This window comes from Bos javanicus, chromosome 29, assembly GCF_032452875.1.
Source record: "Bos javanicus breed banteng chromosome 29, ARS-OSU_banteng_1.0, whole genome shotgun sequence".
Taxonomy (NCBI): domain Eukaryota; kingdom Metazoa; phylum Chordata; class Mammalia; order Artiodactyla; family Bovidae; genus Bos; species Bos javanicus.
This window is the reverse complement of record NC_083896.1, coordinates 50,086,690-50,107,876: the sequence shown is the minus strand read 5'-3', so window position 1 is coordinate 50,107,876 and position 21,187 is coordinate 50,086,690. Positions and strand designations below refer to the sequence as shown.

The window sequence follows — 21,187 nt, the reverse complement described above, 5'->3', positions numbered from 1 at the left end:
CTGCACGCTGGCACAAGCTGACGCTTGGGACACAAATGCCAGCATCACCGCCCGGCTCTCCAGACACCAGCACACCCCGTGCGCCCAGAGAGGCCTCCAGGTAAACAAGCCCGCACTGTGACCCTCACACACACCGCGCCACAGGCCCCGACACAGTCGCGGAAGAATGAACCCGCCGCCCGCGGGGGCTCCGAACTCGCGCGCATCGCCCCTGCCCGCCGACCCGGCCCGGAGCAGCTCTGGGACCCCAAGCGCGCGCCCTCGCCGGTCGCCAGGAGCAGACGCACAGCGACACTCTGCAAAACGAGCCGTCTCAGACCACGCGCCCTCGCCCCGCGCCGCCCCGGGGGTCCGGCAGCCGGGCCCCGCGGCGCCCGCCCCCTGGCCCCCAGCCCGGCCCAGGTTTGCCGCAGCCGCGGGAAGACGCGCGCTCACCTACTGGCGACTCCTCGGCGGCCGGGCCCGACCCTGCGCTCGCTGCGCGCGTCCTTTCGCCGTCCCGCCGGTGGCTGGCTGTCCCGCCGCTCCGCGTCCCGGCGGCCCGACCTCGGCGCGGGGAGCGCGCGGGGCGGCGCGGGGAGGGGCGCGGGCTGGCAGCGCCGCTCCTCCGCTGCCTGCGCGCCCTCCGCAGCGCCAGGGCCGGCCGCCGGCTGCAGCCCAAACCTGACTCACGGCGGCGGCGGCGGCGGGCGCAGCCACCTCCCCGCCTCCTCCCGCCGGTGGGGTGGGCGCTGCGGGCGCCGGCCGGAAGTGGCGACCCTTGCGGGTGGGCAGAGCTGGGCAGGGATGGGCTCTCCCGCAGCGCCCAGCCCCGGCGCCCGCGCCACCTGCCTGCGTCTCCCGGATCCCACCCGCTCCCTGTGTCCTCCCTCTGGCTGAGCCCCCGGCCCCTCGCTGAGCCGTCCCACCTGTCTTTCCGGGGACAGCCCCTTCCCCCTTCTGTGCTTCCCCCTGTCTCGCCCCGCCCCGGTTCCCAGGACCCTTCCCCTCTGTGCTGCCCCTTCTCTGCCCGGTGAGTTTCCTGCCCCATCTGGGCTCTCACTGCGTCTAGTCCCAGGCCAGGTGGGTGTCTGGGCCTCCCCAAGCCCTCTGCCCACAGAGCCCTCTGCCCACAGTCTGTCTTCACGAAGTCAGTGCTCACGTCTAGCCAGGCTCCTGTCTGCGCGCCTGTCCCCACAGGACTCCGCTCCTATCCAAGCCCCCACCAGGGCCCTAGTTCCTCCTGAGTCTCAGGCCCCTCCCAGCCCCAGGGCCCCCAACTGCAGTCCTTCCCCGAGCAGGGTGCCCCTCGCCAGGCCCCCACCCGAGCCCCAACTCTGCCCAGTCTTGCCCCTGACCTGGCCGCGACTTCATCCTTCCTGAGTCCACCCCACCAAGTTCCCGCCCCCACTTTCCCCCAGATCTGAACTCAAGCTCCCCAAGCCCAGAGCCCCTGCTTGAGCCCAGGTAATGTCGCTCCCTCACGAAGTCTAGTCTTGGAGACCATGACCCCTCACCTGACAGGCCTCTTTGCCCCTGGGGCCAGGTGTCCCTTCCCAGGCCCGGTGACACTCATCCCCCTGGAGCTCAGGCCTCCCACCTGCCCAAGCTGCCCTGCGGGCTCTGTCACCCTCGCCCCCGTCCCAGGCCTCCAGCCCCATCTACGCCGCCTCCCTGCCATTCTGACACTTGCCCCACATCGGTTGCCCTTCCTGCAGTCGTCCCAACCACACCCTCGCCATGGGGAAGCCCCAAACCCCTCCTCGCTGCGCAGGGGCCTCCGAGGTGGTCCTCCTCTCCAACCAGCCACCGCTAGGAGCAGCGGCCCCCCTCCACCCCTGCCCCACGCAGCCGCCCTCCCGGTGGCAGCCTGTGCTCCCCCTCGAGCCCTTGTTACCCCCACAGGCTTCGAGCCCTTCCTCCCATGAAGGCCGCTTCTGCTCTGACCGGCTCGACTCACCTCTCATCTCCAGGACACCCTCTCCTCCCATCTGGCTCCTACCCAGGGGCCCCTTCTCCTCAGAGTCCTCTCTGAAGCCCCTTCTCTCGAGGACCCCTGCACGTGCCGAGCCCGAGCCCTTGTCTGCAGCCTCTTCCCTGGTCAGGCCCCCTCTCCTGTCCAGGGCTGATCAGGAGCCCACAAAGAGCTGGCTCTAAAGATGCTGCTAAAACTGTCTTCCAGGGGGCAGGGTCCCAGAGCAACATCCCTCCCCTGCCCGACCACACCCTTGGCAGGCCCAGCCCACAGGTGAGAGGGCGATGGGACTTCCGGGAAGCTGGGCTCAGTTCTCCCCCAGCAGTCCACCACCGACCCCCTTCCAAGGGCCTGGCTCGGCGGTGGCCAGACCCCAGTCTCAGGTGGCGCCTGACCTAAGGGGCCAGTGAGCCTGTGTGTGGCCTGGGAACCTGTCTCCCTGGCGTGCCAGCTGGGCTCCCTGGGACAGGCTCTGCCCAGGGCTGGGCAGGCTGCAAGGCGGATGGGCTGGCCTGCCCGAGTCCAGCTGGTCCTCGGGCATGGGAGAGGGCACCAGGCCCACAGGGGTCTGCTTCTGGTCACTGGGTGGAGCTGGGCTTCCTCTCCCAACTCCAACCACCCTGCCCCCGACCCCCAGCCCACTGTCCGGGATGCATCATCCCACGGGCCTTCACCAGAGCGGCCGAGGGAAGGTGCTGGATTCAGATCAGCTCCTGAGAGCTCAGACTGGGTGTCCTCCAAGCAGGATGTGTCCACCTGAGCCCGCTGGGCTGGTGCAGAGCAGGGCCGAGCCAGCCAGAGTGAGAGCCAGGGTTGGAGCGGCCGAATGCCAGGCCCTGTGCTGGGCTCCTCCTGGCGTCCGTCAGGCCCGTGGCCAGGAGTGCCCAGCTGTCACCCACCTTCCCAGGACAGAGACTCGAGGCTCAGGGTCGGGTCACAGAAGCTGGGTCTGAGCCCAGAGTCAGACTCCAGGGTCCAGAGAAACCCGGCCAGCTGGGTGGAGCCGACCCTGGGCAGGACACCAGTGCCCTGCCAGTCTGGGTTAGGAGCTGGGGGCTCAGCCTGCGCTAATAACCCATGCGGCATTTGGGGGTCTCGTCCCCATGTCCCAGAGGAGAGGACACATGGTCCCACTTCTGCCCAGTCTCAGTGAGCGAGGCAGGCGGAGGAGGGGGCCACCGCCAGCCTTGAGGGGGTGGTGGGAGGCTTTGAGGACAGAGAGGCCCGCATGGTCAAGGCGCAGGGCGTGAGGGGCAGGCGGCCTCCTTCCTGGCGGCTCTGCCCTGCAAGCTCCCAGGTTGCAGCGCTGACGACCGTCTCCCAGGAGCCTTGCAGCCCTGCAGAGCTCTGCCCACTCCTGGCTCAGATTTCAGGTGCAGAGAACACTGGGCATGCGTTCATGATCCCTCTTGCAATTCTGGAAGAGGCATGCCAGGGCCTGGCTCTGGGGTGCGGTCTCCAGGCCCCCTGGGGCCAGGCCGGTGACAGCCACAGCCCTGCCGGCCTAGACGGTACCAGGACGGGAACAAACGTCACATCAGACCCCGACCCCTGCAGGGGGGGGTGGGCTCCGAGCAGGGTCCAGAGTTACCCATCCCAGAGGCATTTGCCTCACCACCAAGCATTCACAAACTCTTATTCATCCCTCAAAACCTCCTGGCTCTGCAACCACTCTGACCAACCTCTACCCCCTCCAGCAAAACAGGCCAGACTAGCCTGAGGGGACTCCTGTCTTGGATCGCTGGACCCTGCCACCCCAGGACACCAGGCTGGCCTGCTCCAGGATTGGCAGGGCTTATTCACGGAGACACTGCTTCCACGGGCTGGCGAGGAGGCCTGGGAGGGAGGCAGGCTGCCCAGGCGCCACCCGCCCCCTCCCAAGGCCCCCAGTCAGGTGTGCAGGGGACTCGGGAAACACTTTCTAAGGAAGTGTGGTGGGCACTTGCCTGGGCCCAAGAACGTGCCTCAGTGTAGGCGCTCACGAGACAGGCCCCCAGCCAGGCCCACCTCGCTGGTCACTGCGCCGGACACCCCCCCGAGCTGGCACCCCCAGCAGCAGAACCTCGGCCACGAGGCTGGGCGGGAGGCAAGTGTCCAGGTCCGGGCCTGGCCTGGGCCCTGGGTGCCCCAGGCTGAGCCTGCTCTCCCTTTGAGGCGAGGGCACGGCCGCGCATGCTAGCTCCTCCCCCGCCTCCACGAGGAGCGCGCCCTCCCCACCGGGCACAAAACACGCCAACACATGGGCAGAGGCCTGAACAACTTTATTTTCGTGCCAACTTTGGCTCCCAGCCACTCAAGAAAGGGGTGGCCACGGAGAAGGTCGACCCAGCCCCCTCCCCTCTGGTGCCACCCCACCCCACCCTGGGCCAGAGAATGCCCTGGACGCCCTCCGTGACGAGGCGAGCCCCCGCATGGCCCTGCAGGCCTCACAAGACTGGCTTCTGGCTCCTGCCACCCTTGCCAGCTCGTCCTCAGGCCTAGCAGGCCCTTCATCACGGCGTCCAGGACGAACAGGCGGGCAGGGGCTGGAGCTGCGGGGCGGAGTGCCCGGGAGGGCAGCCGGGCCCGAGGGAATCACCCGGGGCGGGGGTCCCGGGACACAACCACCCAACAGGCTGTGTCTTCCAAGTCAGAGAGAGGACTCTGCGCACCGGAGCTGCCCGCCGGCTCGGCTCCAGGCTGCCTCCCCATCAGACAGACAGACAGACAGACCAGCAAGCAGCATTTCAGACACCAGGGAGGGGAACCCACGGAGCCGAACTGCGGCCCGACGGGCCTCGGGATGATCGGGCTGTGGTGCGACTGTGAGTGCAGTGTGAGCATGAGTGTGTGTGCGTGTGTGGGTGTGTGCGGTGGGGCGGCCTCCTCCTCTGGACTCCAGCAGTGAGCGGGGCCAGCTAGAGCCGGGCAGCCTCGGCCAAGCCCACCCGGTTCTGGTCCCGGTCGAACACGGTGTAGTAACGCCCGATGAAGACGTCGCCCAGGATCCAGAGCGGCCCGCCAGGCGGGGGGATGTCCATGCCCATGAAGCCGCTCAGGCACACGGTTGTGCCGGCCTGCGACACCTGCGCCGGCAACAGCGGTCACCACCGGCCGCCACCCGCGCCGCGCCCCAGGGCGTCTGCAGCCCGCCCCGCGGCCCCGCTCACCTTGAGCGCGTAGTCCTCTGGGGACAGCGCGTAGTCCTTACCCCCCAGTTTCACGGTGACCTGAGGCAGGCTGGACACCTTCTCGCAGGGGATCATATACTGTGGGGGTGGTTAGAGGGCAGCCAATGTACAGGGTAGGCCCGTCGGCGGGGCTCCCCGCCTCCCCAGCCCTGCCGGCGCTCACCTCGCCCTGTATCAGCGGCACGGCCCCGATGGCCTTCTGCAGCTCCCGCACCTCCTCCACAGGGCCCACGATCAGGGACGTGCCTGTGTCCACGATAGCCTCACAGCCTCCCTTGCACACGGTCAGACTGCTGCCCACATCCAGCCTGCGGGGAGGGGCGGGAGCCTGAGTCCCCTCCCAGGGCCACTGGAGCCCCTGCCTGCCCCCAGAGGACTAGGTCGTGAGCAGAGTTAGGGGGGCGCAGGAGCCAAGGACAGGTCACCCAAGGGAGCTGTGTGCGGGGGGGCCACTGGCTGGACATCGGGAGGTGGCAGGAAGCACCTGGGGCTGGCAGGACACGGGGCCCAGGTCCCCTTGGGCCAGCCCTCCGCAGCCCCCACAAGCCCTGCTGCGCCAAGGCCACGGGCAGGGCCCCCACGGGCCACGGCCCACCCTGCAGGGCCGAAGGCGGGACCCGCCCCACACTCACTGGTCCATGTGGATCTGCCAGTAGGCCTGGCGGGTAACGTTGTGGAACATCAGGCTGCCTCTGTAGTACTTGGAGTCGGTCCCGCCCAGCATCAGCTCGCCCCCGGGCTGGGCTTTCGGGTCCCTGCGGGGAAGGAGGAGGCAGTCAGACGCCCTGCCCGCCTCTGCGCCAGGCGTCCAGGCTGCGGGTGGCGGGGCTGGACGGGCACGGGGGTCAGGGCTGGTGTGGGGCCCTCAGAAGGCGACCCAGAGCAGGGCCCTTCCTGGGCGTGCAGGGGTGGGAGGATCTGGCGGGGGGAGGGGGGCTCCAATCTCACACCCAGGGATCGCAGGCCAAGCCCCTTCCTGACAGGAGAGCCTGCCTTGGCTGCAAGGGATCCAGCCTGCCCCCCAAGGACAGCCAGGGTTGGGCCAGCAGGCAGAGCAGGTCGTGAGTGCTAGGAGCCCCGGGGCGGGGACCTCACGGGCCTGGAAGGAAAAGCAGGGGCTCCCAGGAGGAGGGCCGGCTGCCCCGAGCAGGGCGGAGCCTCTGCGCCCGCCCCTGGCCCTCTGCACCTGCCGCTCCGGAGGACACTCTCCACCCAGACCACCGTAAGACTGGCTCCCACTTCAGATTTCGGCTTCCAACCCTCCCCACCTCTTAGTCACACTCGTGGTTTCAGCATCATCTGCCCAGCTGTCTCCAGTGCTCACCAAACTGGTCCTCCGCCCATCGCTGTGGCTGCCACCTCCCGTCACCTCCACCACCCACGTGTGGAGGACACATGTACCCTCCTCAGCCCTGCCCTTGCAAGCCAGCTGCCCGCCCCCACTTCCTGCCCGAACCCGCGCCCGGGGAGTCACGGAGCTGGGCCATCTGTCCCGACCTCAGACCTGGCCAAGCTCCTGGGTCCTCTGCACCTCGTCTGCCTCTCCAGGACCCGAGGGCTCACATGCACCCAGCACCTAGCCGGCGGCTCGGCCCCAGCAGCTGCTCAGTTTTTGCCACTGACTGAGCAAGGGACAGAGACCAGCATCCATATAGAGACCGGGCCAAAGGCTCTGGGCTGGAATTCCACCAGAAGTGCCCAGGGTCGGACCCAGACAGGGCATGCGGGGCGTGGCGACCAGTGACCAGGAGCAGCAGGCTGCCGGCCCACCCCCTGCCCGTGCCCCGCCCTACCAAACCTGCACTCCCCCACCTTGGGGGCTCCCTCCCAGGACCTACAGCACCATCGTGGGAAGAGGCCAGGGGCTGGGGGACTGAGACACCCTTTCCAACGACCCCTCCCCAGCGTGACCGGCACCAAGCATTGCTTCTACAACGTGGGAGCCTCGCCCTGAGCTCTCCCAGGGTCACCCCCATGGGAAAACCCCAGCTCCCTTGCCTCCAGAGCTCCTGGCACAGATCAGGGCTCGTGGCCTGATCCCCGCTGGGCCGAAAGTGACCCAGGGGCAGGGAACAGCCTGCCTGTCACCGGGCCCAGGAACATCAGGCAGACTGACCGGAAGGGTCCCTGGCCCAGCTTGGGCTGTCACAGGAGGCAGGCCCAATGACCAAGATCCCAGATCCAGGGCCAGCCGGCTGGGGGACCCTGGTTCGGGGACCCCGGGGAGACCCAGCCTTCGGTATGGCCTGTCTGCCTGTGAGAGGGCGCCAACCCATCGGGCAGTGAGAGCTGCGGCTCAGCGCCTGGCAGGGGACCGCAGGGAAGGCTGGCACGACGGAGCCCCGCCCCCGCACCTGTTCAGGAAGAAGGAGAAGACGTTCTTGTCCACCAACTTCTGCTGCATCAGGTTGTCGAAGACAGGCAGCACGTTGTTGACGGAGATGCGGGGGTAGGCCATGCCCAGAATGCCGTCGAACTTGGCCGCGATGAAGACCACACCGGGCTGCTTGATGGCCTCCCCAAAGGTCTGCCTCTGCACCGTGACGCCACCCGGGCTGGACGAGGATGGGTTACAGGGCACCTGCGGCCACGGACAGCGGGGATCAGGCGCCGTGTGGACACCGAGCCTGACGCTGGGCCCCAGGCGGCCCTCACCCCCGTCCCTGCACGGGCAGCCACGGCCACGAAAGCCAGCTCGGTCGGTGCCCATCATCTGGCGCATGGGACTCGGCCCCGGAGTAAGGGCTGCTGCCCCTGCACTGGACCCGGGTGGGGAGAGTGGGGTGCGGGGCCCATGCTCTGCTGGGCCAGTTTCAAGGACGGCTGCAAAGCGGGGGAGCAGGGAGCCGCGCACTCCTCCTGAGCTCAGGCCCTCCCACCCGCCCGCCCCCACCCTCGGGGAACCCTGGATCTAACCCTGGACTCAAGGCCATGCTACCCCCTCCCCCAAGCCAGGGCGGAGACTGCAGACACACACAGAGCAGGATGTGGGAAGAAAGGGCTGCTTGGGGTTGACGCTGGGGGTGGAGGAGGGCTGCGCGGCATCCTGTCTCAGGCTCAGAGGGAGCCCGGCAGAGGCCCCCACTCCCGCCAGGCAGACATGGAGCGGCAGGGCGGCCCCGCCAGGCAGGCTGGAGGAAGGGTCCTCCTGCCACCAAGGCTGGGGACAGGCCTCCCGCGGCCTTCATGGGGCTGGGGGCTGGGAGGGGACTAACTTCTGCTCTGCTCTGCTCCCCACAGCTCCCAACCCAGATGCCTCCTGTGGCCGGCCATCAGGGGATCCGCCCGAGCAGAGCCCATGAGGGCGCCGCCCTGCTCCCCAGGGAGGCGGGCGCATCCTGCGGGCACCCCGCAGCCCTCCCCAGACGTTGCCCGACACCCTTGGCAGCTGCCCCTGGTCGGCAGCTCTGGCTGCGGTGGCCCCCCGCCGTCCGCCAGCTCCTCTGCCTGGCTGCATGGCTAGGAGCCTTGCCACTCGTCACTCGCCGGTCCTGGGCCCAGACCCCCGCCCGGCACTCTCGCTTCTGCAGTCGGGGGCTCTCGGCCTGCCTCTCCTGCCAGCCTTTCCAGCATCACCTGGCCGGCACATGGGACCACGTGCCCCCATCACGTCCCCCCACGAAGCTTGCCCAGCTGTTCCACCTCCGGGCCTCTGCTCAGCTGAGACCCTGGCTGCCCTGTTCAGCGGACCCCTGCCTGGCCCTGGTGTCAGGGGTGAATCCGCCGGCCTGGCGAGCGGCCCTGAGACACTCACCGACACAGTGTCCTGGCTCAGGTACCCCGAGAGGCTGCCCGAGCCGTAGTGGATGTCGAAGGTCGTGCCGTTCTTCACGTAGGTGCTGGACTTGTCGCTGTTGTATTTGCGGTGGGTCCCTGTGCCAAGCGGGACTGTCGGCCTGCCTGCCCGGCCCCGCTGCAGCCTCCGTCCTCCCGCCCTGGACCAGCCTGCCTGCCCAGCCCCGCTGCAGCCTCCGTCCTCCCGCCCTGGACCAGCCTGCCTGCCCGGCCCCGCTGCAGCCTCCGTCCTCCCACCCTGGACCAGCCTGCTAGGCCCCCGCTGCCTGCTGCGGCCCATCCAGCAAGCCCCCGGGCGGGTGGTCCAGCCCATGACCCCCACGGTCCCGTCCCTAAATCAAGGAAGGGAGGAGGGTGGAGAATCCGGAGGGGCCGCCTGTTGGGTGTGGCCGAGAGGTGGGAGCGGCAGGTGATCCAGGAGGTCCACCTGGACATCTCTGCCCTAAGACGGGAGAGGGCGGGCTGAGGCCTGACGGCTGGCCTCCAGCGCCTGAGGGGACAGCAAGCAGCCGGTGGGGGCGGCACGCCCCTGCCCGGGGTCCCTCCCTCTGGGGTCTACGGCAGGCCCCTGGGACAGACGGACTCACAGCAGGCGATGTCCAGCAGCTTGCAGTGGATGGACGGGACCCACAGGTTGGCAGAGCCGGTGTCGAAGACGACTGTGAAGCACTGCGGGGGCGTCCCGATGCCGATCTCCCCGTAGTACTGGGCCTAGGGGTGGGGTCTGTCAGGGCAGGGCACGGGGCTCCCCACGGGGCTGAGAGAAGGGCCAGGCCGGGGGGGTGTGCTAGGGTGGGAAACGGGGAGAGAGAAGGCCCAGGCCAGGACAGGGGCCCGGGGCCAGGCGAGCTGTCTCAGCCGCCTACCCCGCCGTCCCCGCCCAAGCCCTCGGTCGGGTCCAGGGCTCTGGGAGGGAAGGCCTCCTCCCCAGCATGAGGGTCGAGTGACAGCCTGACCCTGGGCCCTGAGATCCCCCTGGGCCGAGCCTGGAGGGCCCCGGGCAGAGGGGGTCCAGGGGGCCCTGGGGAGGCGGCGCACAGGCAGGCTGAGTCCCTCAGTGCTGGGCACGCCGCCTTCAATGCCCTGGGCCTTAGTTTCCCCTCTGCACACGGGGCAGCAGAGGCAGCCGGGAGGCCCAGATGTGGGGTGAGGGCTCTGGTGAGCATGAAGGGGGCACGCGCCTCCAGGAGGACCCCATCCTCAGCCCCTCAGAGATCAGGGGCACAGGCGTCTGTGAGTCTGGGGTCCGCTGGGCCCTGCCGTCCCAGGGACGGAGGCCGGGCCCCAGGTCGCTGCAGGGCTCCGGCTCCAGGACCTCTGGGCATCTCTCTCCGGCCGCCTGGCTCCAGGGAGCAGCAGCCACCACTGACTCACGACCCAGCAGAAGTGTCTAGACTTGGGGTGGGGGGTGCTGGGGGTTCGGAGCATGACTCAGCAAATCTCCATTCCCGTGGTACGCTCGCACATGCTGTCTGTCTGCGTGCATACCGGGGGGCAGGGATCAGGAACTGGTCCATCAGGCCCCGGGCAGACCCCCCGCCACCGCCTGATCACATGCCTGCAAGAGGCCACAGCTTCCTGGCCCGGGCTCCAGCCAGGCAGGACAGAGGGCGCAGCTACCTGCCCTAAACCTGAGTGGGCCACAGGCCGGATGGCAGCGAGGGGCTGGCTTCCCAAAACTCAGGTAGTGGGGGGGGGGGGCGTGGAGAGGATGTCACCTGGGCAGCCCCAGAGGACCTGGCCCCAGAGCTGGGAGCAGGGTGACCGGCCCCAGCATGCTGTGTGTTCCAGAACGTTCCACCTCTGAGCTGGTTTCCCCCTCTGCGAGCAGTGGGCACGCAGGCTGGTCACTGACCAAAGAGGAAGACAGGGTGCAGGGCCTGGGCCGTGGTCGCCACAGGCCTTCCAAAAACACAGGCAAGACAAGCACAGAGGCTCCAGGGCAGTGGGTGCCTCCCAGGCAGGCGGGCCCAGGTGAACTGAGCTCAGGGACCCCCAGCCCCCACCCACAGCCTCGCAGGCAGGCCCGGGCCTGATTCTGGGCTTCTCCGCGCCGGGCCGGCTCCCCCATGTACTGCAGGGGTTGGGGCAGTCTCGCGGGGCCGGCCACCAGGATGAAGATGCCAGCCCGGCTCTGAGCTGATGCTCGGTGGCAGGAGGGGAAGCAGACGTCAGGGAGGTGCTCAGCTGCTCCAGCCAACCCTCCTAGCCCCCTGAGCCAGGATGGGCAGAGGGGCTGGGAGCTGGGGCCAGGAAGTCACAGCCCTCAGTCAGGAGGGCATGGTGGAAACGCCCATCACAAGGGTGGCTGGGTAGAAGCCCCGCCCCCCACACGGATGAAGCTCGCAAACCACTGGAAGCTGAGAACACAGGATTTCACCAAACCCACACCGGCTCAGGAACGTTTCCTCAGAGCCAGCTCCTGCCCGCAGTGCTGTGGGCAGTCGGCGGGCTCCCCCAGCCCCAGGCTGCCTCCCCGGCCCCCACACTCACATCCATGTAGTTCTTGAGCAGCTCGGGAATTGGCCCCTGCCTCACAGCAGGCTCCCCAGTGGCATATTTCGAGATGGGGCCCTTGGCGATCAGGTGTTCCACGGGGCCCATGGCCTCCGACATGGTCCGGCGGATGGACGTGAACTTGTGCAGTGGGATCCTGTCAAGACGGGAGGCAGGCTCGTCAGGGCTGGCTGGTGCACAGCCCACCGGGAGGCTCCCACACCCACAACCAAGCTGGAGATCCAGCATGCCTGCTCCCCGCCCCGCCGCAGACCCCGGGGGCTCCAACACGCACCACTGTGGTCTCCTATCCCAACACTGAATGGGTCCAGGGTCAGCGGTCAGCTATCGCGTCTGCCCAAAGCCCTTCATGGGGCCCCATCTGCCTGGCCCGCCCCACCCAGATCCCCCAGAGATGGTCCCAGCTCACCAGTCCGACTTGCGGGGTGGCCACCCTCTGGCCGCCAGACGGGACTTCCAGGCCACCCACTCCAAGCAGCCAGCTCTCCCTGACCACCCCCAGGCCCCTCACAGGACCCCCCTTTCCTTCCAGTCCTTACCCCAGGCCGCACTGAACCCCGTCACTCTCTCCCCATTAAGCAGGCCACTGGAGGTCAAGGTTGACACTTGGGGCCTGGAGGTGGGGGCTGCTAGGCCACACTCCAGGCAAGGCCCGGTGCCCCTCCTTGGAGGACCCTTCCCGGGAGCCCCACCACCCAGCACACACGCCAGCCTGGGTGGTGTGCCCAGCAGCAGGGGCACTGTGAGGGGTCCTTCTCCACCCCCAGCTTCCCAGGGGTCTGAAATTGCCCCAGGAGGTGGGACAGGAAGCCACCTGAGCAAGAAGAGCTACTTCCCAGCCTGGGGATCTGTGAGTTCAAGGTCGCAGTGGCTCCTCCCAGCAGGCCAAGGGCATGCTCCAGGAAGATGTGGGCCTGGCCTCTTGCCTAAGAAGGGACAGGCTGGGGGAGCCTGGGCTTCTTGTCTGGGGGCGGGGGAGGGGGACACACCCTCCAATGACTAAGGAGACAGATGCCAGCAGTTCCACTGGACATGAAGACGTGGGGGCTTGGGTTCAGCTGCCCCAACCTGAGGAGCTCCAGGCTCACGTCCCCAGTGGAAGGCCTGGGGGTGAGGCCAGGGCAGGTTCAGGCCTGCAGCTGCTCCCCACAACTGCTCCAGCTAGGGCTACTTGCCCCTAGGGCACAGCCCACGCAAGGGCCCACACAAGCCAGCCCTTTGGCAAGGCGCAAGCCTGCTGCAGCCCCGAGACCCCACCCCCCTGCCCACAGGCAAAGGCCCACAGCAGAGCTGGAAGAATGCCGGCCCAGGCCCGCACTAAGGCTCCAGGCCTGGGCAAGGGTGGGGGCAGGGCAGAAGAGGGTGGGCCCTCCGCACCCCTCTCCTGCTGGGCAAGCAGCCTGCCTGGAGAGGCTCAGAGGGTGGGGGGACCCTCTGTCTCGCTGACACAGCATGGCACAGCCCTGGACCAGCCTGACAGTCCTCGGCCTCACTGGACCCAGTGGGGGCCCCCAAGCCTGGGGAGGGTGTGGTCCTTACTGAGGCAGCAGGTGGGACAGAGACCCAGCCCAGCAGTGGGGGAAGCCACCCAGGGCCTGGTGCCAGCTGGGCCACTCCCCCAGACCCATCCTTAGGCTGACTCCCTCTCGACCCTGTGGGCCTCCTGGTGTCCAGAGGGTCGTCCAACTGGCTCAGGGGCTGTGGGAAGATCTCATTGGCCGAACAGACCGGGATGAGGCCAGGCCCAGTTCACAGCTGGGAGGAGAGACCCCAGGCGCAAAAAGGACTTACCCAAGCTCAGGGGCCTCCTGGGCCTGCCTCTGGGTCTCCTGTCTTCCAGCCGAGTGCGGGCCCCTGAGCACAGGCTTCCACCCTACCCGTCCTGGGGACGCTGAGCCGACTCCCAGTCACAGCCCTCCTGCTACCTCCGGTCCCCATCCCCCCCCACCCCCCCCATGATGGCAGGGAGAAGAGGACGCGCGGACCCCCGGGCGAGCCCCGCACCTGCAGAGCTCCCCGGCCCCGCCCGCGGGTAGGCCCCACAGGAGGCCCCGGGGGCGGCCCAGCTGCACCCCGGCGGGGGCACAGGGGTGCGCGGGCGTCCGCGGGGAGCGCGAGCTGCGCGGCTCACCTGATGACCGCGGCGGCGGGCGCGGCCAGCAGGCCGAGGGCGAGCAGCAGCGGCAGCAGTCTGGGCGTCTGCATGGCGGCGGCGGCCCGGTCGAAGCGGAGAGCCCGGGAGGTCGCGAGCTTATAGCCGGGATGACGGCGCAGTTGGGCCGCGTCAGCTGACCCGCTTGTTTGCACCGGGGCTGGTCACGTGGGCTGCGGCCGGCGACGGGGGGCGGGGCCGGGCCGGCGCGGGGCGGGACCTGAGCGGAGAGGGGCGGGGCCACCCGCGACTAGGAGCTGCTGCGTCTGCTCAGGCGAGCTGTCCTCCTGTCCCCCCTCGGGCCACGTGCTGACCCGGAGAATTGCCACGACCTTGTCGGGCAGAAGGGGACCGGGCCTGGCCCCGCTGGACCCCTCAGCCGGGCGAGGCTCCCGGAGCCGCGGCTCCTTCCCGGCCCCGGGCTCGCGGCTGGCTCCCCACGGCTCCCCACTCCACCTGCTCCCTCCCTGGGCGCCCTTGTTTCCAGCTCTTCCTTTGCCCTGGGAGTCTCCCAGGTGGTTTCTCTGGAGGCTCCAGCCGCCCTCATCCTCCAAGTGGCCCACAGCCCTCCCAGCCTCGGCACCGCGCCCCAGAGCAGCACCTGGCTTGGCCCGGCCCTGGTAACCCTGGGCTCTCCTCCTCTGTAAATTGGCACCATCCCTACCTGTGGCAAATCTCAAAGGCTGCCATGGAGTGTGTGTGTGTGTGTGTGTGTGTGTGTGTGTGTGTGTGTGTGTGTAGGTGGGGAGGGGACAGCAGGTCACAGTTCAGCCATTTGGGATCAGTTTTTACCAGCTTCTGGGGTAGGAGAGCGAGTCCCTTGGTCTGGCTAATGCACAGCCCTGTCTGAGGCCTCAGTGACCCCTTAGCCTGGGAGCTGAGTTCCTGCTGCCTAAGGGGAGAATCAGCTCCATCCTCCACCCTAGGTCGCACCCAAAGGAGGGGATGGGTGTTACCAAGGAAAGGAATTCGGACAGGTCATTTCAGAGAAGGTCACGTGAAGAAGGAAATTCAGCAGGAGAATATGCCGGGAAGTGACTGATACGGGGGTGTCGACTTAAAAAATGGCGCAACGTAAAAGTTGTCCCTTTCCTTTGGAGCAAAGCTCTCATGTAATAAGTATCTTCACTTTTAACCTGACAAACTCTATTAAGGTAGATTTTCTATTGAGGAAAAGTGTCAGATCAGCCTCTTACCTAACCACTTCAGCCAAGACCACTCAAGTCTCCTACAACTGAGCAAACCCTGGTATCTTTCAACAGAGCCCCACCCAGTATCTACACCTTAGGTGAGTGTGCCCTGGTCAACCAGCATCTGCACACCACCTCCCCCCCAACTCCCCCCCAAATATCTTTCAGTTGGAAGCAGGCAGGTACCTGTTCCACCACCAAATAAAACTCAGGATTATCAACCAATATGGGAGATCCGAGAACCAGGAGTTGTTGTTCCAGCTCTTTGGGACCCCAATGACTATAGCATGCCAGACTTCACTATTCACCTACCCAGATTTGTCTGGACTCTTCAAGGAGGTGGACAGGTATAAGAGGCCTCTGGTCGTATACCAGGGCTCCAGCCCTCTCTGGGTAACTTCGTCGGTCACCATGAACTGTCACCTTTAAAAATGCACAATGTGTGAGCGGCGACTTAAGTTTTATTTGGGGCAAAATGAGAGTTGCAGCCCAGGAGCCAGCACCTCAGAGAGCTCTGAGAAACTGCGCCAAAGAGGAGCGGGGTGGTCAGCGTATGTGATTTTGGTGAAGGGGTCAAGCAGACATTTTCCCAGAAGGATTCTACTAGTCTTGTGAAGCTTTGCTAGTCATGAGGAACAGTCGTCATCATGAAAGGTTTTAATGCTCTTCTAGGTGTGAGGAGATGTAAGAATTGGGCTCATAAATCAGCTCCTGAAGATCTCTAGCTCTCTGGAGACCTGTCCTGCCAGTTTCCCCCTGAGCACCGAGTGCCCTATTTCTCTTCTTCACCTTGGACTCCCTTCGGGGGTGTTGGAGGCCAGCAGCTGCAGCAGTACATACTTAATCCTTGAGGCAGATGGCAAGTGTCAATTTGTAGTTCACAGGGGCCAGGCCTCTTGGAGGAGGTGACGTTTGAGCAGGATGTGAACGGGGGAATCTTCACAAGGGGACTCACCCAGGGACACTTTTTCTTGAGTGGTCCTCCCAGTTCCCCACCTAAAGGGGGTCAAACCGAGGTTCTGTGCTTACAGATGCAAGCTTGGAATTCCTTTCTTTTCTGTAACTACCAAATAAACCAGGACCCTGACCTTCACCACTACCACCCCCCATGCTGGTCAGCCTGATGTCCACGGATGAGTGACCCTTGCTTTGCCCTGCCTCCTCTCCTGGCCATTCCACAAATGTTTGCTGGGTTCCCCTGACATGGTTCTGAAGGAGTAAAACCAGGGGCCAAGCAGGCTCATATCCTGCCCTTGAACCTGACCCTGCCCCCTGGGGGCCAAGGCTGTTCCCCACACAGGCCCAGAACTGGGACCCTTGCACCAGTCGTTACCCGGCCCTGGTGTTGGAGTGGTCATCGAGGCCCTAGCTGGGCTGGCCTCTGGCACTTGATGGAAGGTAGTCCCAGCTGGTGTCCCCTGGTCACCATGCCTGGTCCCGATGTTCAGTGGGGACATGATATCTGTAACGGTGGTGCTCAGAAGTGGGCCTCTAAGAAAACACAATTAGAACATCATCATCTTCTTCAGAGACATTTACAAGGCCCCGGGGGTTCTGGGCACGAGGCGGTGTGAACTGTTGGAGGGGCCACGGGCTTGATCTGGCATCCAGCTGTGACTGTCCTGAGCTGGAGCTCGTGGGAGGCAAGCTGACACCCTTGACTTTCCCCTGAGTGTGGCAGGGGACCTCTGAGAAGGGACCCTCCGGTGGCCGAAGGGGTGGAGAGGCCCCTACCCCCTGCAGAGGTTGCTTGTCCATTTATTACAGAGCAGAGATGCTCTCTGTACTGGTCCCAGCCCAGCCCTTGGTGCTCCAGGAGGTAGAGCCCTGGGCCGGGCATGTGTGTGTGCATGCATGTGTGTGCATGTATGTGTGCGTGTGTGTACATGTATGTGTGTGCACGTGTGTCTGCGTGTGTGTGTGTGTGATGGGGGTCTACCGCGGTGAGGGTCGAGAAGACTGGCATGGGCAGCCCCTCCCCTTAACCTCCACTTGGCGTCTCATGGATCAGTCCCTCTGGGACCCTGTGTGTCCACTTCGCCCCCACACGTGATCAGGGAGCACCCCCCTTGTGCCGGACAAGCTCTGGGTGCTGTGGAAGTGAAGGGAAGGAAACCGGCTTCCTGCCCTTCGACGTTCATCCTCCAGGCAGGGGAGGCAGGTGACCCACGCTGAGGGCGCTCACACAGGTCATTGGAGGAAGACTGTGGGGAAAGTGGGGGCATGGGAGGGGTTGGGTGACAGGAAGGGGTGTTGGAATCAGGGAAGCCTTGAGGGAGCCTGTTAACTGAACTGAGCCCAGGCGGTGCTGGGGGGCAGGAGAGACGAGGTCAGGGGTCAGAGCGGAGCTGCCCTGCAAGGGGGGGCGGGTGGGCAGGAGGGCGGCACCGGACCAGCTGGGAGGCTGGGGCTCCCATCTGGCCGTGGGGGCTGGGCTGGCCTGGACCAGGCGGTGCCCAAGGAGGCTGCGAGAAGCAGCTGGGCTCTGGAAGGACTTTCGAGGTGGGAGGGGCGGTGGTAGGATTTCCTGGTGGATTGGAAGAATGGTGTGCAGCGGAGGGCTTAACACTGACTCCCACGTGTCCAAACGGGCCGAAAGGATGGCCTGTGACCTACCGAGATGGGTCAGAAGCAGGAGGAGGGGCGGGGCAGGAAGCCCAGGAGCTCCGTTCGTTCTGGAGGTTTGTCATGCTGGGAGGATGTTGCCCTGGGGACGGGCAGTGGCACCGCTGAGGGGCAGCAGCTCAAGTGGTTGGGGGTTGAGGGGAGAGACCCAAGCTGAGACAGAAACTTGAGTCATCAGCACTCAGCAGTTTCTGAGCAGGGAGGTCAGACGTAGCTGCCAGCAAAGTGCAGACAAACTAGCCCCGAGGGCTCCCAGATGCATCAGGTCAGAGAATCGAGAGGGTACCAGCAGAGGAGACAGTGGGAGCAGCTGGGAACAAGAGGGGGGCCTGGTCGCCGAATGAAACGTGGTGGGGGCGTGCTGACGACGGACCAGGTGGAGGGGGGACTCGGCAGTGACCACGGGACTTAGCGATGTGGCCTGGAGGAGAGCAGTGTCAGTGAAGAGAGAGCCACTCTTGTAAAGACCTGCTGATGAGACAGTGCGTATTGGTGCAGAAAGACAGGTGGATGGATGGGGGAGCAGGAGAGCCTCACACTGAGGAGCACGGGGTGGCTTTTGTTGTTCCATCACTCAGTCGTGTCCGACTCTTTGTGACCGTGTGGGCTGCAGCACGCCAGGCCTCCCCGTCCTTCGCCATCTTCCAAAGTTTTCTCAAGCTCATGTGCATTGAGTCGGTGATGCCATCCAACCATCTCACCTTCTGTTGCGCCTTTTCCTCCTGCCCTTGGTCTTTCCCAGCATCACGGGAGGACTTAGTCCCTCTCTCACAGCACACACAGCCCTCAGTCCCATGTGGTAAACTCCCAGGTCAGTAATGTTGTTGTGCTTGGTCACTCAATCAGGTCCGATTCTGCGACTCCACGGACTTTAGCCTGACAGGCTCCTCTGTCCATGAGATTTTCCAAGCAAGAATACTGGAGCAGGTTGCCATTTCCTTCTCCAGGGAATCTTCCCGACCCAGGGATCAAACCTGAGTCTCTTGTGTGTCCTGTGTTGGCGAGTGTGTTCTTTACCACTGCGTGACCTGGAAAGCCCTTAGGTTAGTTAGGTCAACAGTAAACGTACCAGGGGAATAAGACAAGGAGGCTACCTTCGTGACCTTGAAACCAACACAGATTTGTGGTTTAAATAGAAATGCATGAAACCCACCAAATCTGTGAAAGAGAAAGACAGAGTTAGGAGAATAAGAAGAAAAGCCATAGATGAGAAGCAGGCCCCTGACAGCCAAAATACAGGAAAGCTCTTTTTTTAAAAGAAGTTATTTGTTGGGCTGTGCTGTATCTTCGTTTCAGCCTGCAAGGTCTTTAGCTGTGGCGTGTGGGGTCTAGTTCCCTGACAAGGAGTTGAATCTGGGCCCCTGCACTGGGAGAATAGAATCTTAGCCACTGGACCACCAGCGAAGTCCCCCAAATACGTGAAAACTCTTAAAACCCAACAATCAACAAGTGAACAAGAACAGATGCCTTAGCAAGTGAGAAATCCAGAGACTAGGGAAGCCCATGGAGAGACATCCGGGTCTGCAGGGAAACGGCTGGAGACCCACAACCAGGTGCCTCTGCACACCGTTGGGAGCAGCCAGACCCTTACCACACCAAGTGCTGGTGAGGATATGGGGCAACAGGAACTGACTCCCATCCCCGGTGGGGATGCAAAATGCCCCGCTGCTTTGGAAGAGTTTAACGGTTTCTTACAAAACCAAACCTACTCTTGGTATACGATCCAGCAGCCGTGCTCCTTGGAACATACACAAAGGAGATGAAAACTCGAATCTATGCGAAAACCTGCCCGTGAGTGTTTGCAGCTGCTTTCTGCTTGATGGCCAAATCTGGGAGCCACTAAGACGCCCTCCAGTAGGTGGATGGAAAAGCACACTGTGGTCCATCAGACAATGGAGCTTTGCTGTTGCTGTCGCTCAGCTGCCAAGACATAGCCGACTCTCTGCGACCCCGTGGACTGCAGCACAGCAGGCCTCCCTGTCCCTCGCCACCTCCTGGAGCTTGCCCAAGTTCACGTGCAGTGGAATATCATTCAGCACTAAAGGGAAATGAGCTATCGAGCCACGAAAAGACACACATAGGCGCACATTTGTGAGAGAAAGAAGCCAATCTCAAAAGGCTGCAGTCTGTGCGGTTCCAACCGTGTGACATTGTAGAAGAGGCAAAGTCACTGAGACGGTGAAAGAACGGGTGATTTGGGGGTGGGGGAGGGGAGGACAGTGCTCATGAGGGCAGGGGAAGGACGCCGCCGATGGTTTAAGCGTGGATACGGGACATTCTGGATTCCTCGAAACCCACAGAATGTACAGCTCAAGGAATGAACCCTAGTGTCAACTATGGATGTTGGCTAATAAACACCTATCAGTATTGGCTCTGAAGAAGGAAATGGCAGCCCACTCCAGTATTCTTGCCTGGAGAATTCCATGCACAGAGGAGCCCGGCGGGCTACATTCCATGAGGTCGAGAAGAGTTAGACACGACTGAGTGACTAACACACACGCACGCATTGGCTCATCCATTCTAGCAAATGTATCAGTAATGCCAGATGTTATCACAGGGGACGTGTGTGCGTGTGTGTGTGTGCCTGTGCTGGGAACTCTTGTTTATGTTTATAGGAACTCTTGTTTGTTGTTGTTCATTCGATAAGTTGTGTCAGACTCTTTGTGACCCCACGGGCTGTAGCATGCCAGGCTCCTCTGTCCTTCCCTGTCTGTCTCCTGAAGTTTGTTCAAACTCATGTCCGTTGAGTTAGTGATGTTATCCAGCCATCTCATCCTCTGTCGTCCCCTTCTCCTCCTGCCCTCAATCCCTCCCAGCATCAGAGTCTTTTCCAATGAGTCAACTCTTCGATGAGGTGGCCAAAGTACTGGAGTTTCAGCTTTAGTATCAGTCCTTCCAATCAATATTCAGGACTGATTTCCTTTAGGATGGACTGGTTGGATCTCCTTGCAGTCCTACAGACTCTCAAGAGTCTTCTCCAACACCACAGTTCAAAAGCATCAATTCTTTGGTGCTCAGCTTTCTTTATAGTTCAGCTCTCACATCCATACATGACTACTGGAAAAACCATAGCCTTGACGAGACAGACCTTTGTTGGCAAAGTAATATCTCTGCTTTTGAATATGCTATCTAGGTTGGTCATAACTTTCCTTCCAAGAAGTAAGCGTCTTTTAATTTCATGGCTGCAGTCACCATCTGCAGTGATTTTGGAGCCCCCCAAAATAAAGTCTGACACTGTTTCCACTGTTTCTCTATCTATTTCCCATGAAGTGATGGGACTGGATGCCATGATCTTCATTTTCTGAATGTAGAGTTTTAAGCCAACTTTTTCACTCTCCTCTTTCACTTTCATCAAGAGGCTCTTTAGTTCTTCTTCACTTTCTGCCGTAAGTGTGGTGTCATCTGCATATCTGAGGTTATTGATATCTCTCCCGGCAATCTTGATTCCAGCTTGTGCTTCCTCCAGCCCAGCATTTCTCATGATGTACTCTGCATATAAGATAAATAAGCAGGGTGACAATATACAGTCTTGACGTACTCCTTTTCCTATTTGGAACCAGTCTGTTGTTCCATGTCCAATTCTTCCTGACCTGCATACAGATTTCTCAAGAGGCAGGTCAGATGGAAGAGGCAGGTCAGATGGTCTGGTATTCCCATCTCTTTCAGAATTTTCCACAGTTTATTGTGATCCACACAGTCAAAGGCTTTGGCACAGTCAAAGGCTTTGGCATAGTCAAAGCACCCACCGAACGATGCTCTGTGGACCCCAGGAGGCCGGCTCTCA

At 63.5% G+C, this 21,187-nt stretch overlaps 1 protein-coding gene across 2 annotated transcripts; it reads right to left on the bottom strand.

Annotated features, from left to right (window-relative positions):
- Positions 1 to 4,198: 4,198 nt before the first annotated feature.
- On the bottom strand, positions 4,199 to 13,788 carry CTSD (cathepsin D). 2 transcript variants are annotated; one of them, XM_061407446.1, is made up of 10 exons: positions 13,568 to 13,730; positions 11,413 to 11,572; positions 9,507 to 9,630; positions 9,172 to 9,251; positions 8,879 to 9,073; positions 7,479 to 7,705; positions 5,757 to 5,879; positions 5,288 to 5,432; positions 5,104 to 5,202; positions 4,199 to 5,019 (listed from the first exon to the last, which is right to left on the bottom strand). In XM_061407446.1, the coding sequence occupies exons 1-10, from the start codon at positions 13,639 to 13,641 to the stop codon at positions 4,852 to 4,854; spliced, it is 1,395 nt and encodes a 464-aa protein (XP_061263430.1). In that variant the 5' UTR covers positions 13,642 to 13,730; the 3' UTR covers positions 4,199 to 4,851. The 2 variants fall into 2 exon arrangements, with proteins under 2 accessions (XP_061263430.1, XP_061263431.1); XM_061407447.1 differs by lacking the exon at positions 9,172 to 9,251 and having other exon boundaries at positions 8,879 to 8,997; positions 13,568 to 13,788.
- Positions 13,789 to 21,187: the final 7,399 nt, after the last annotated feature.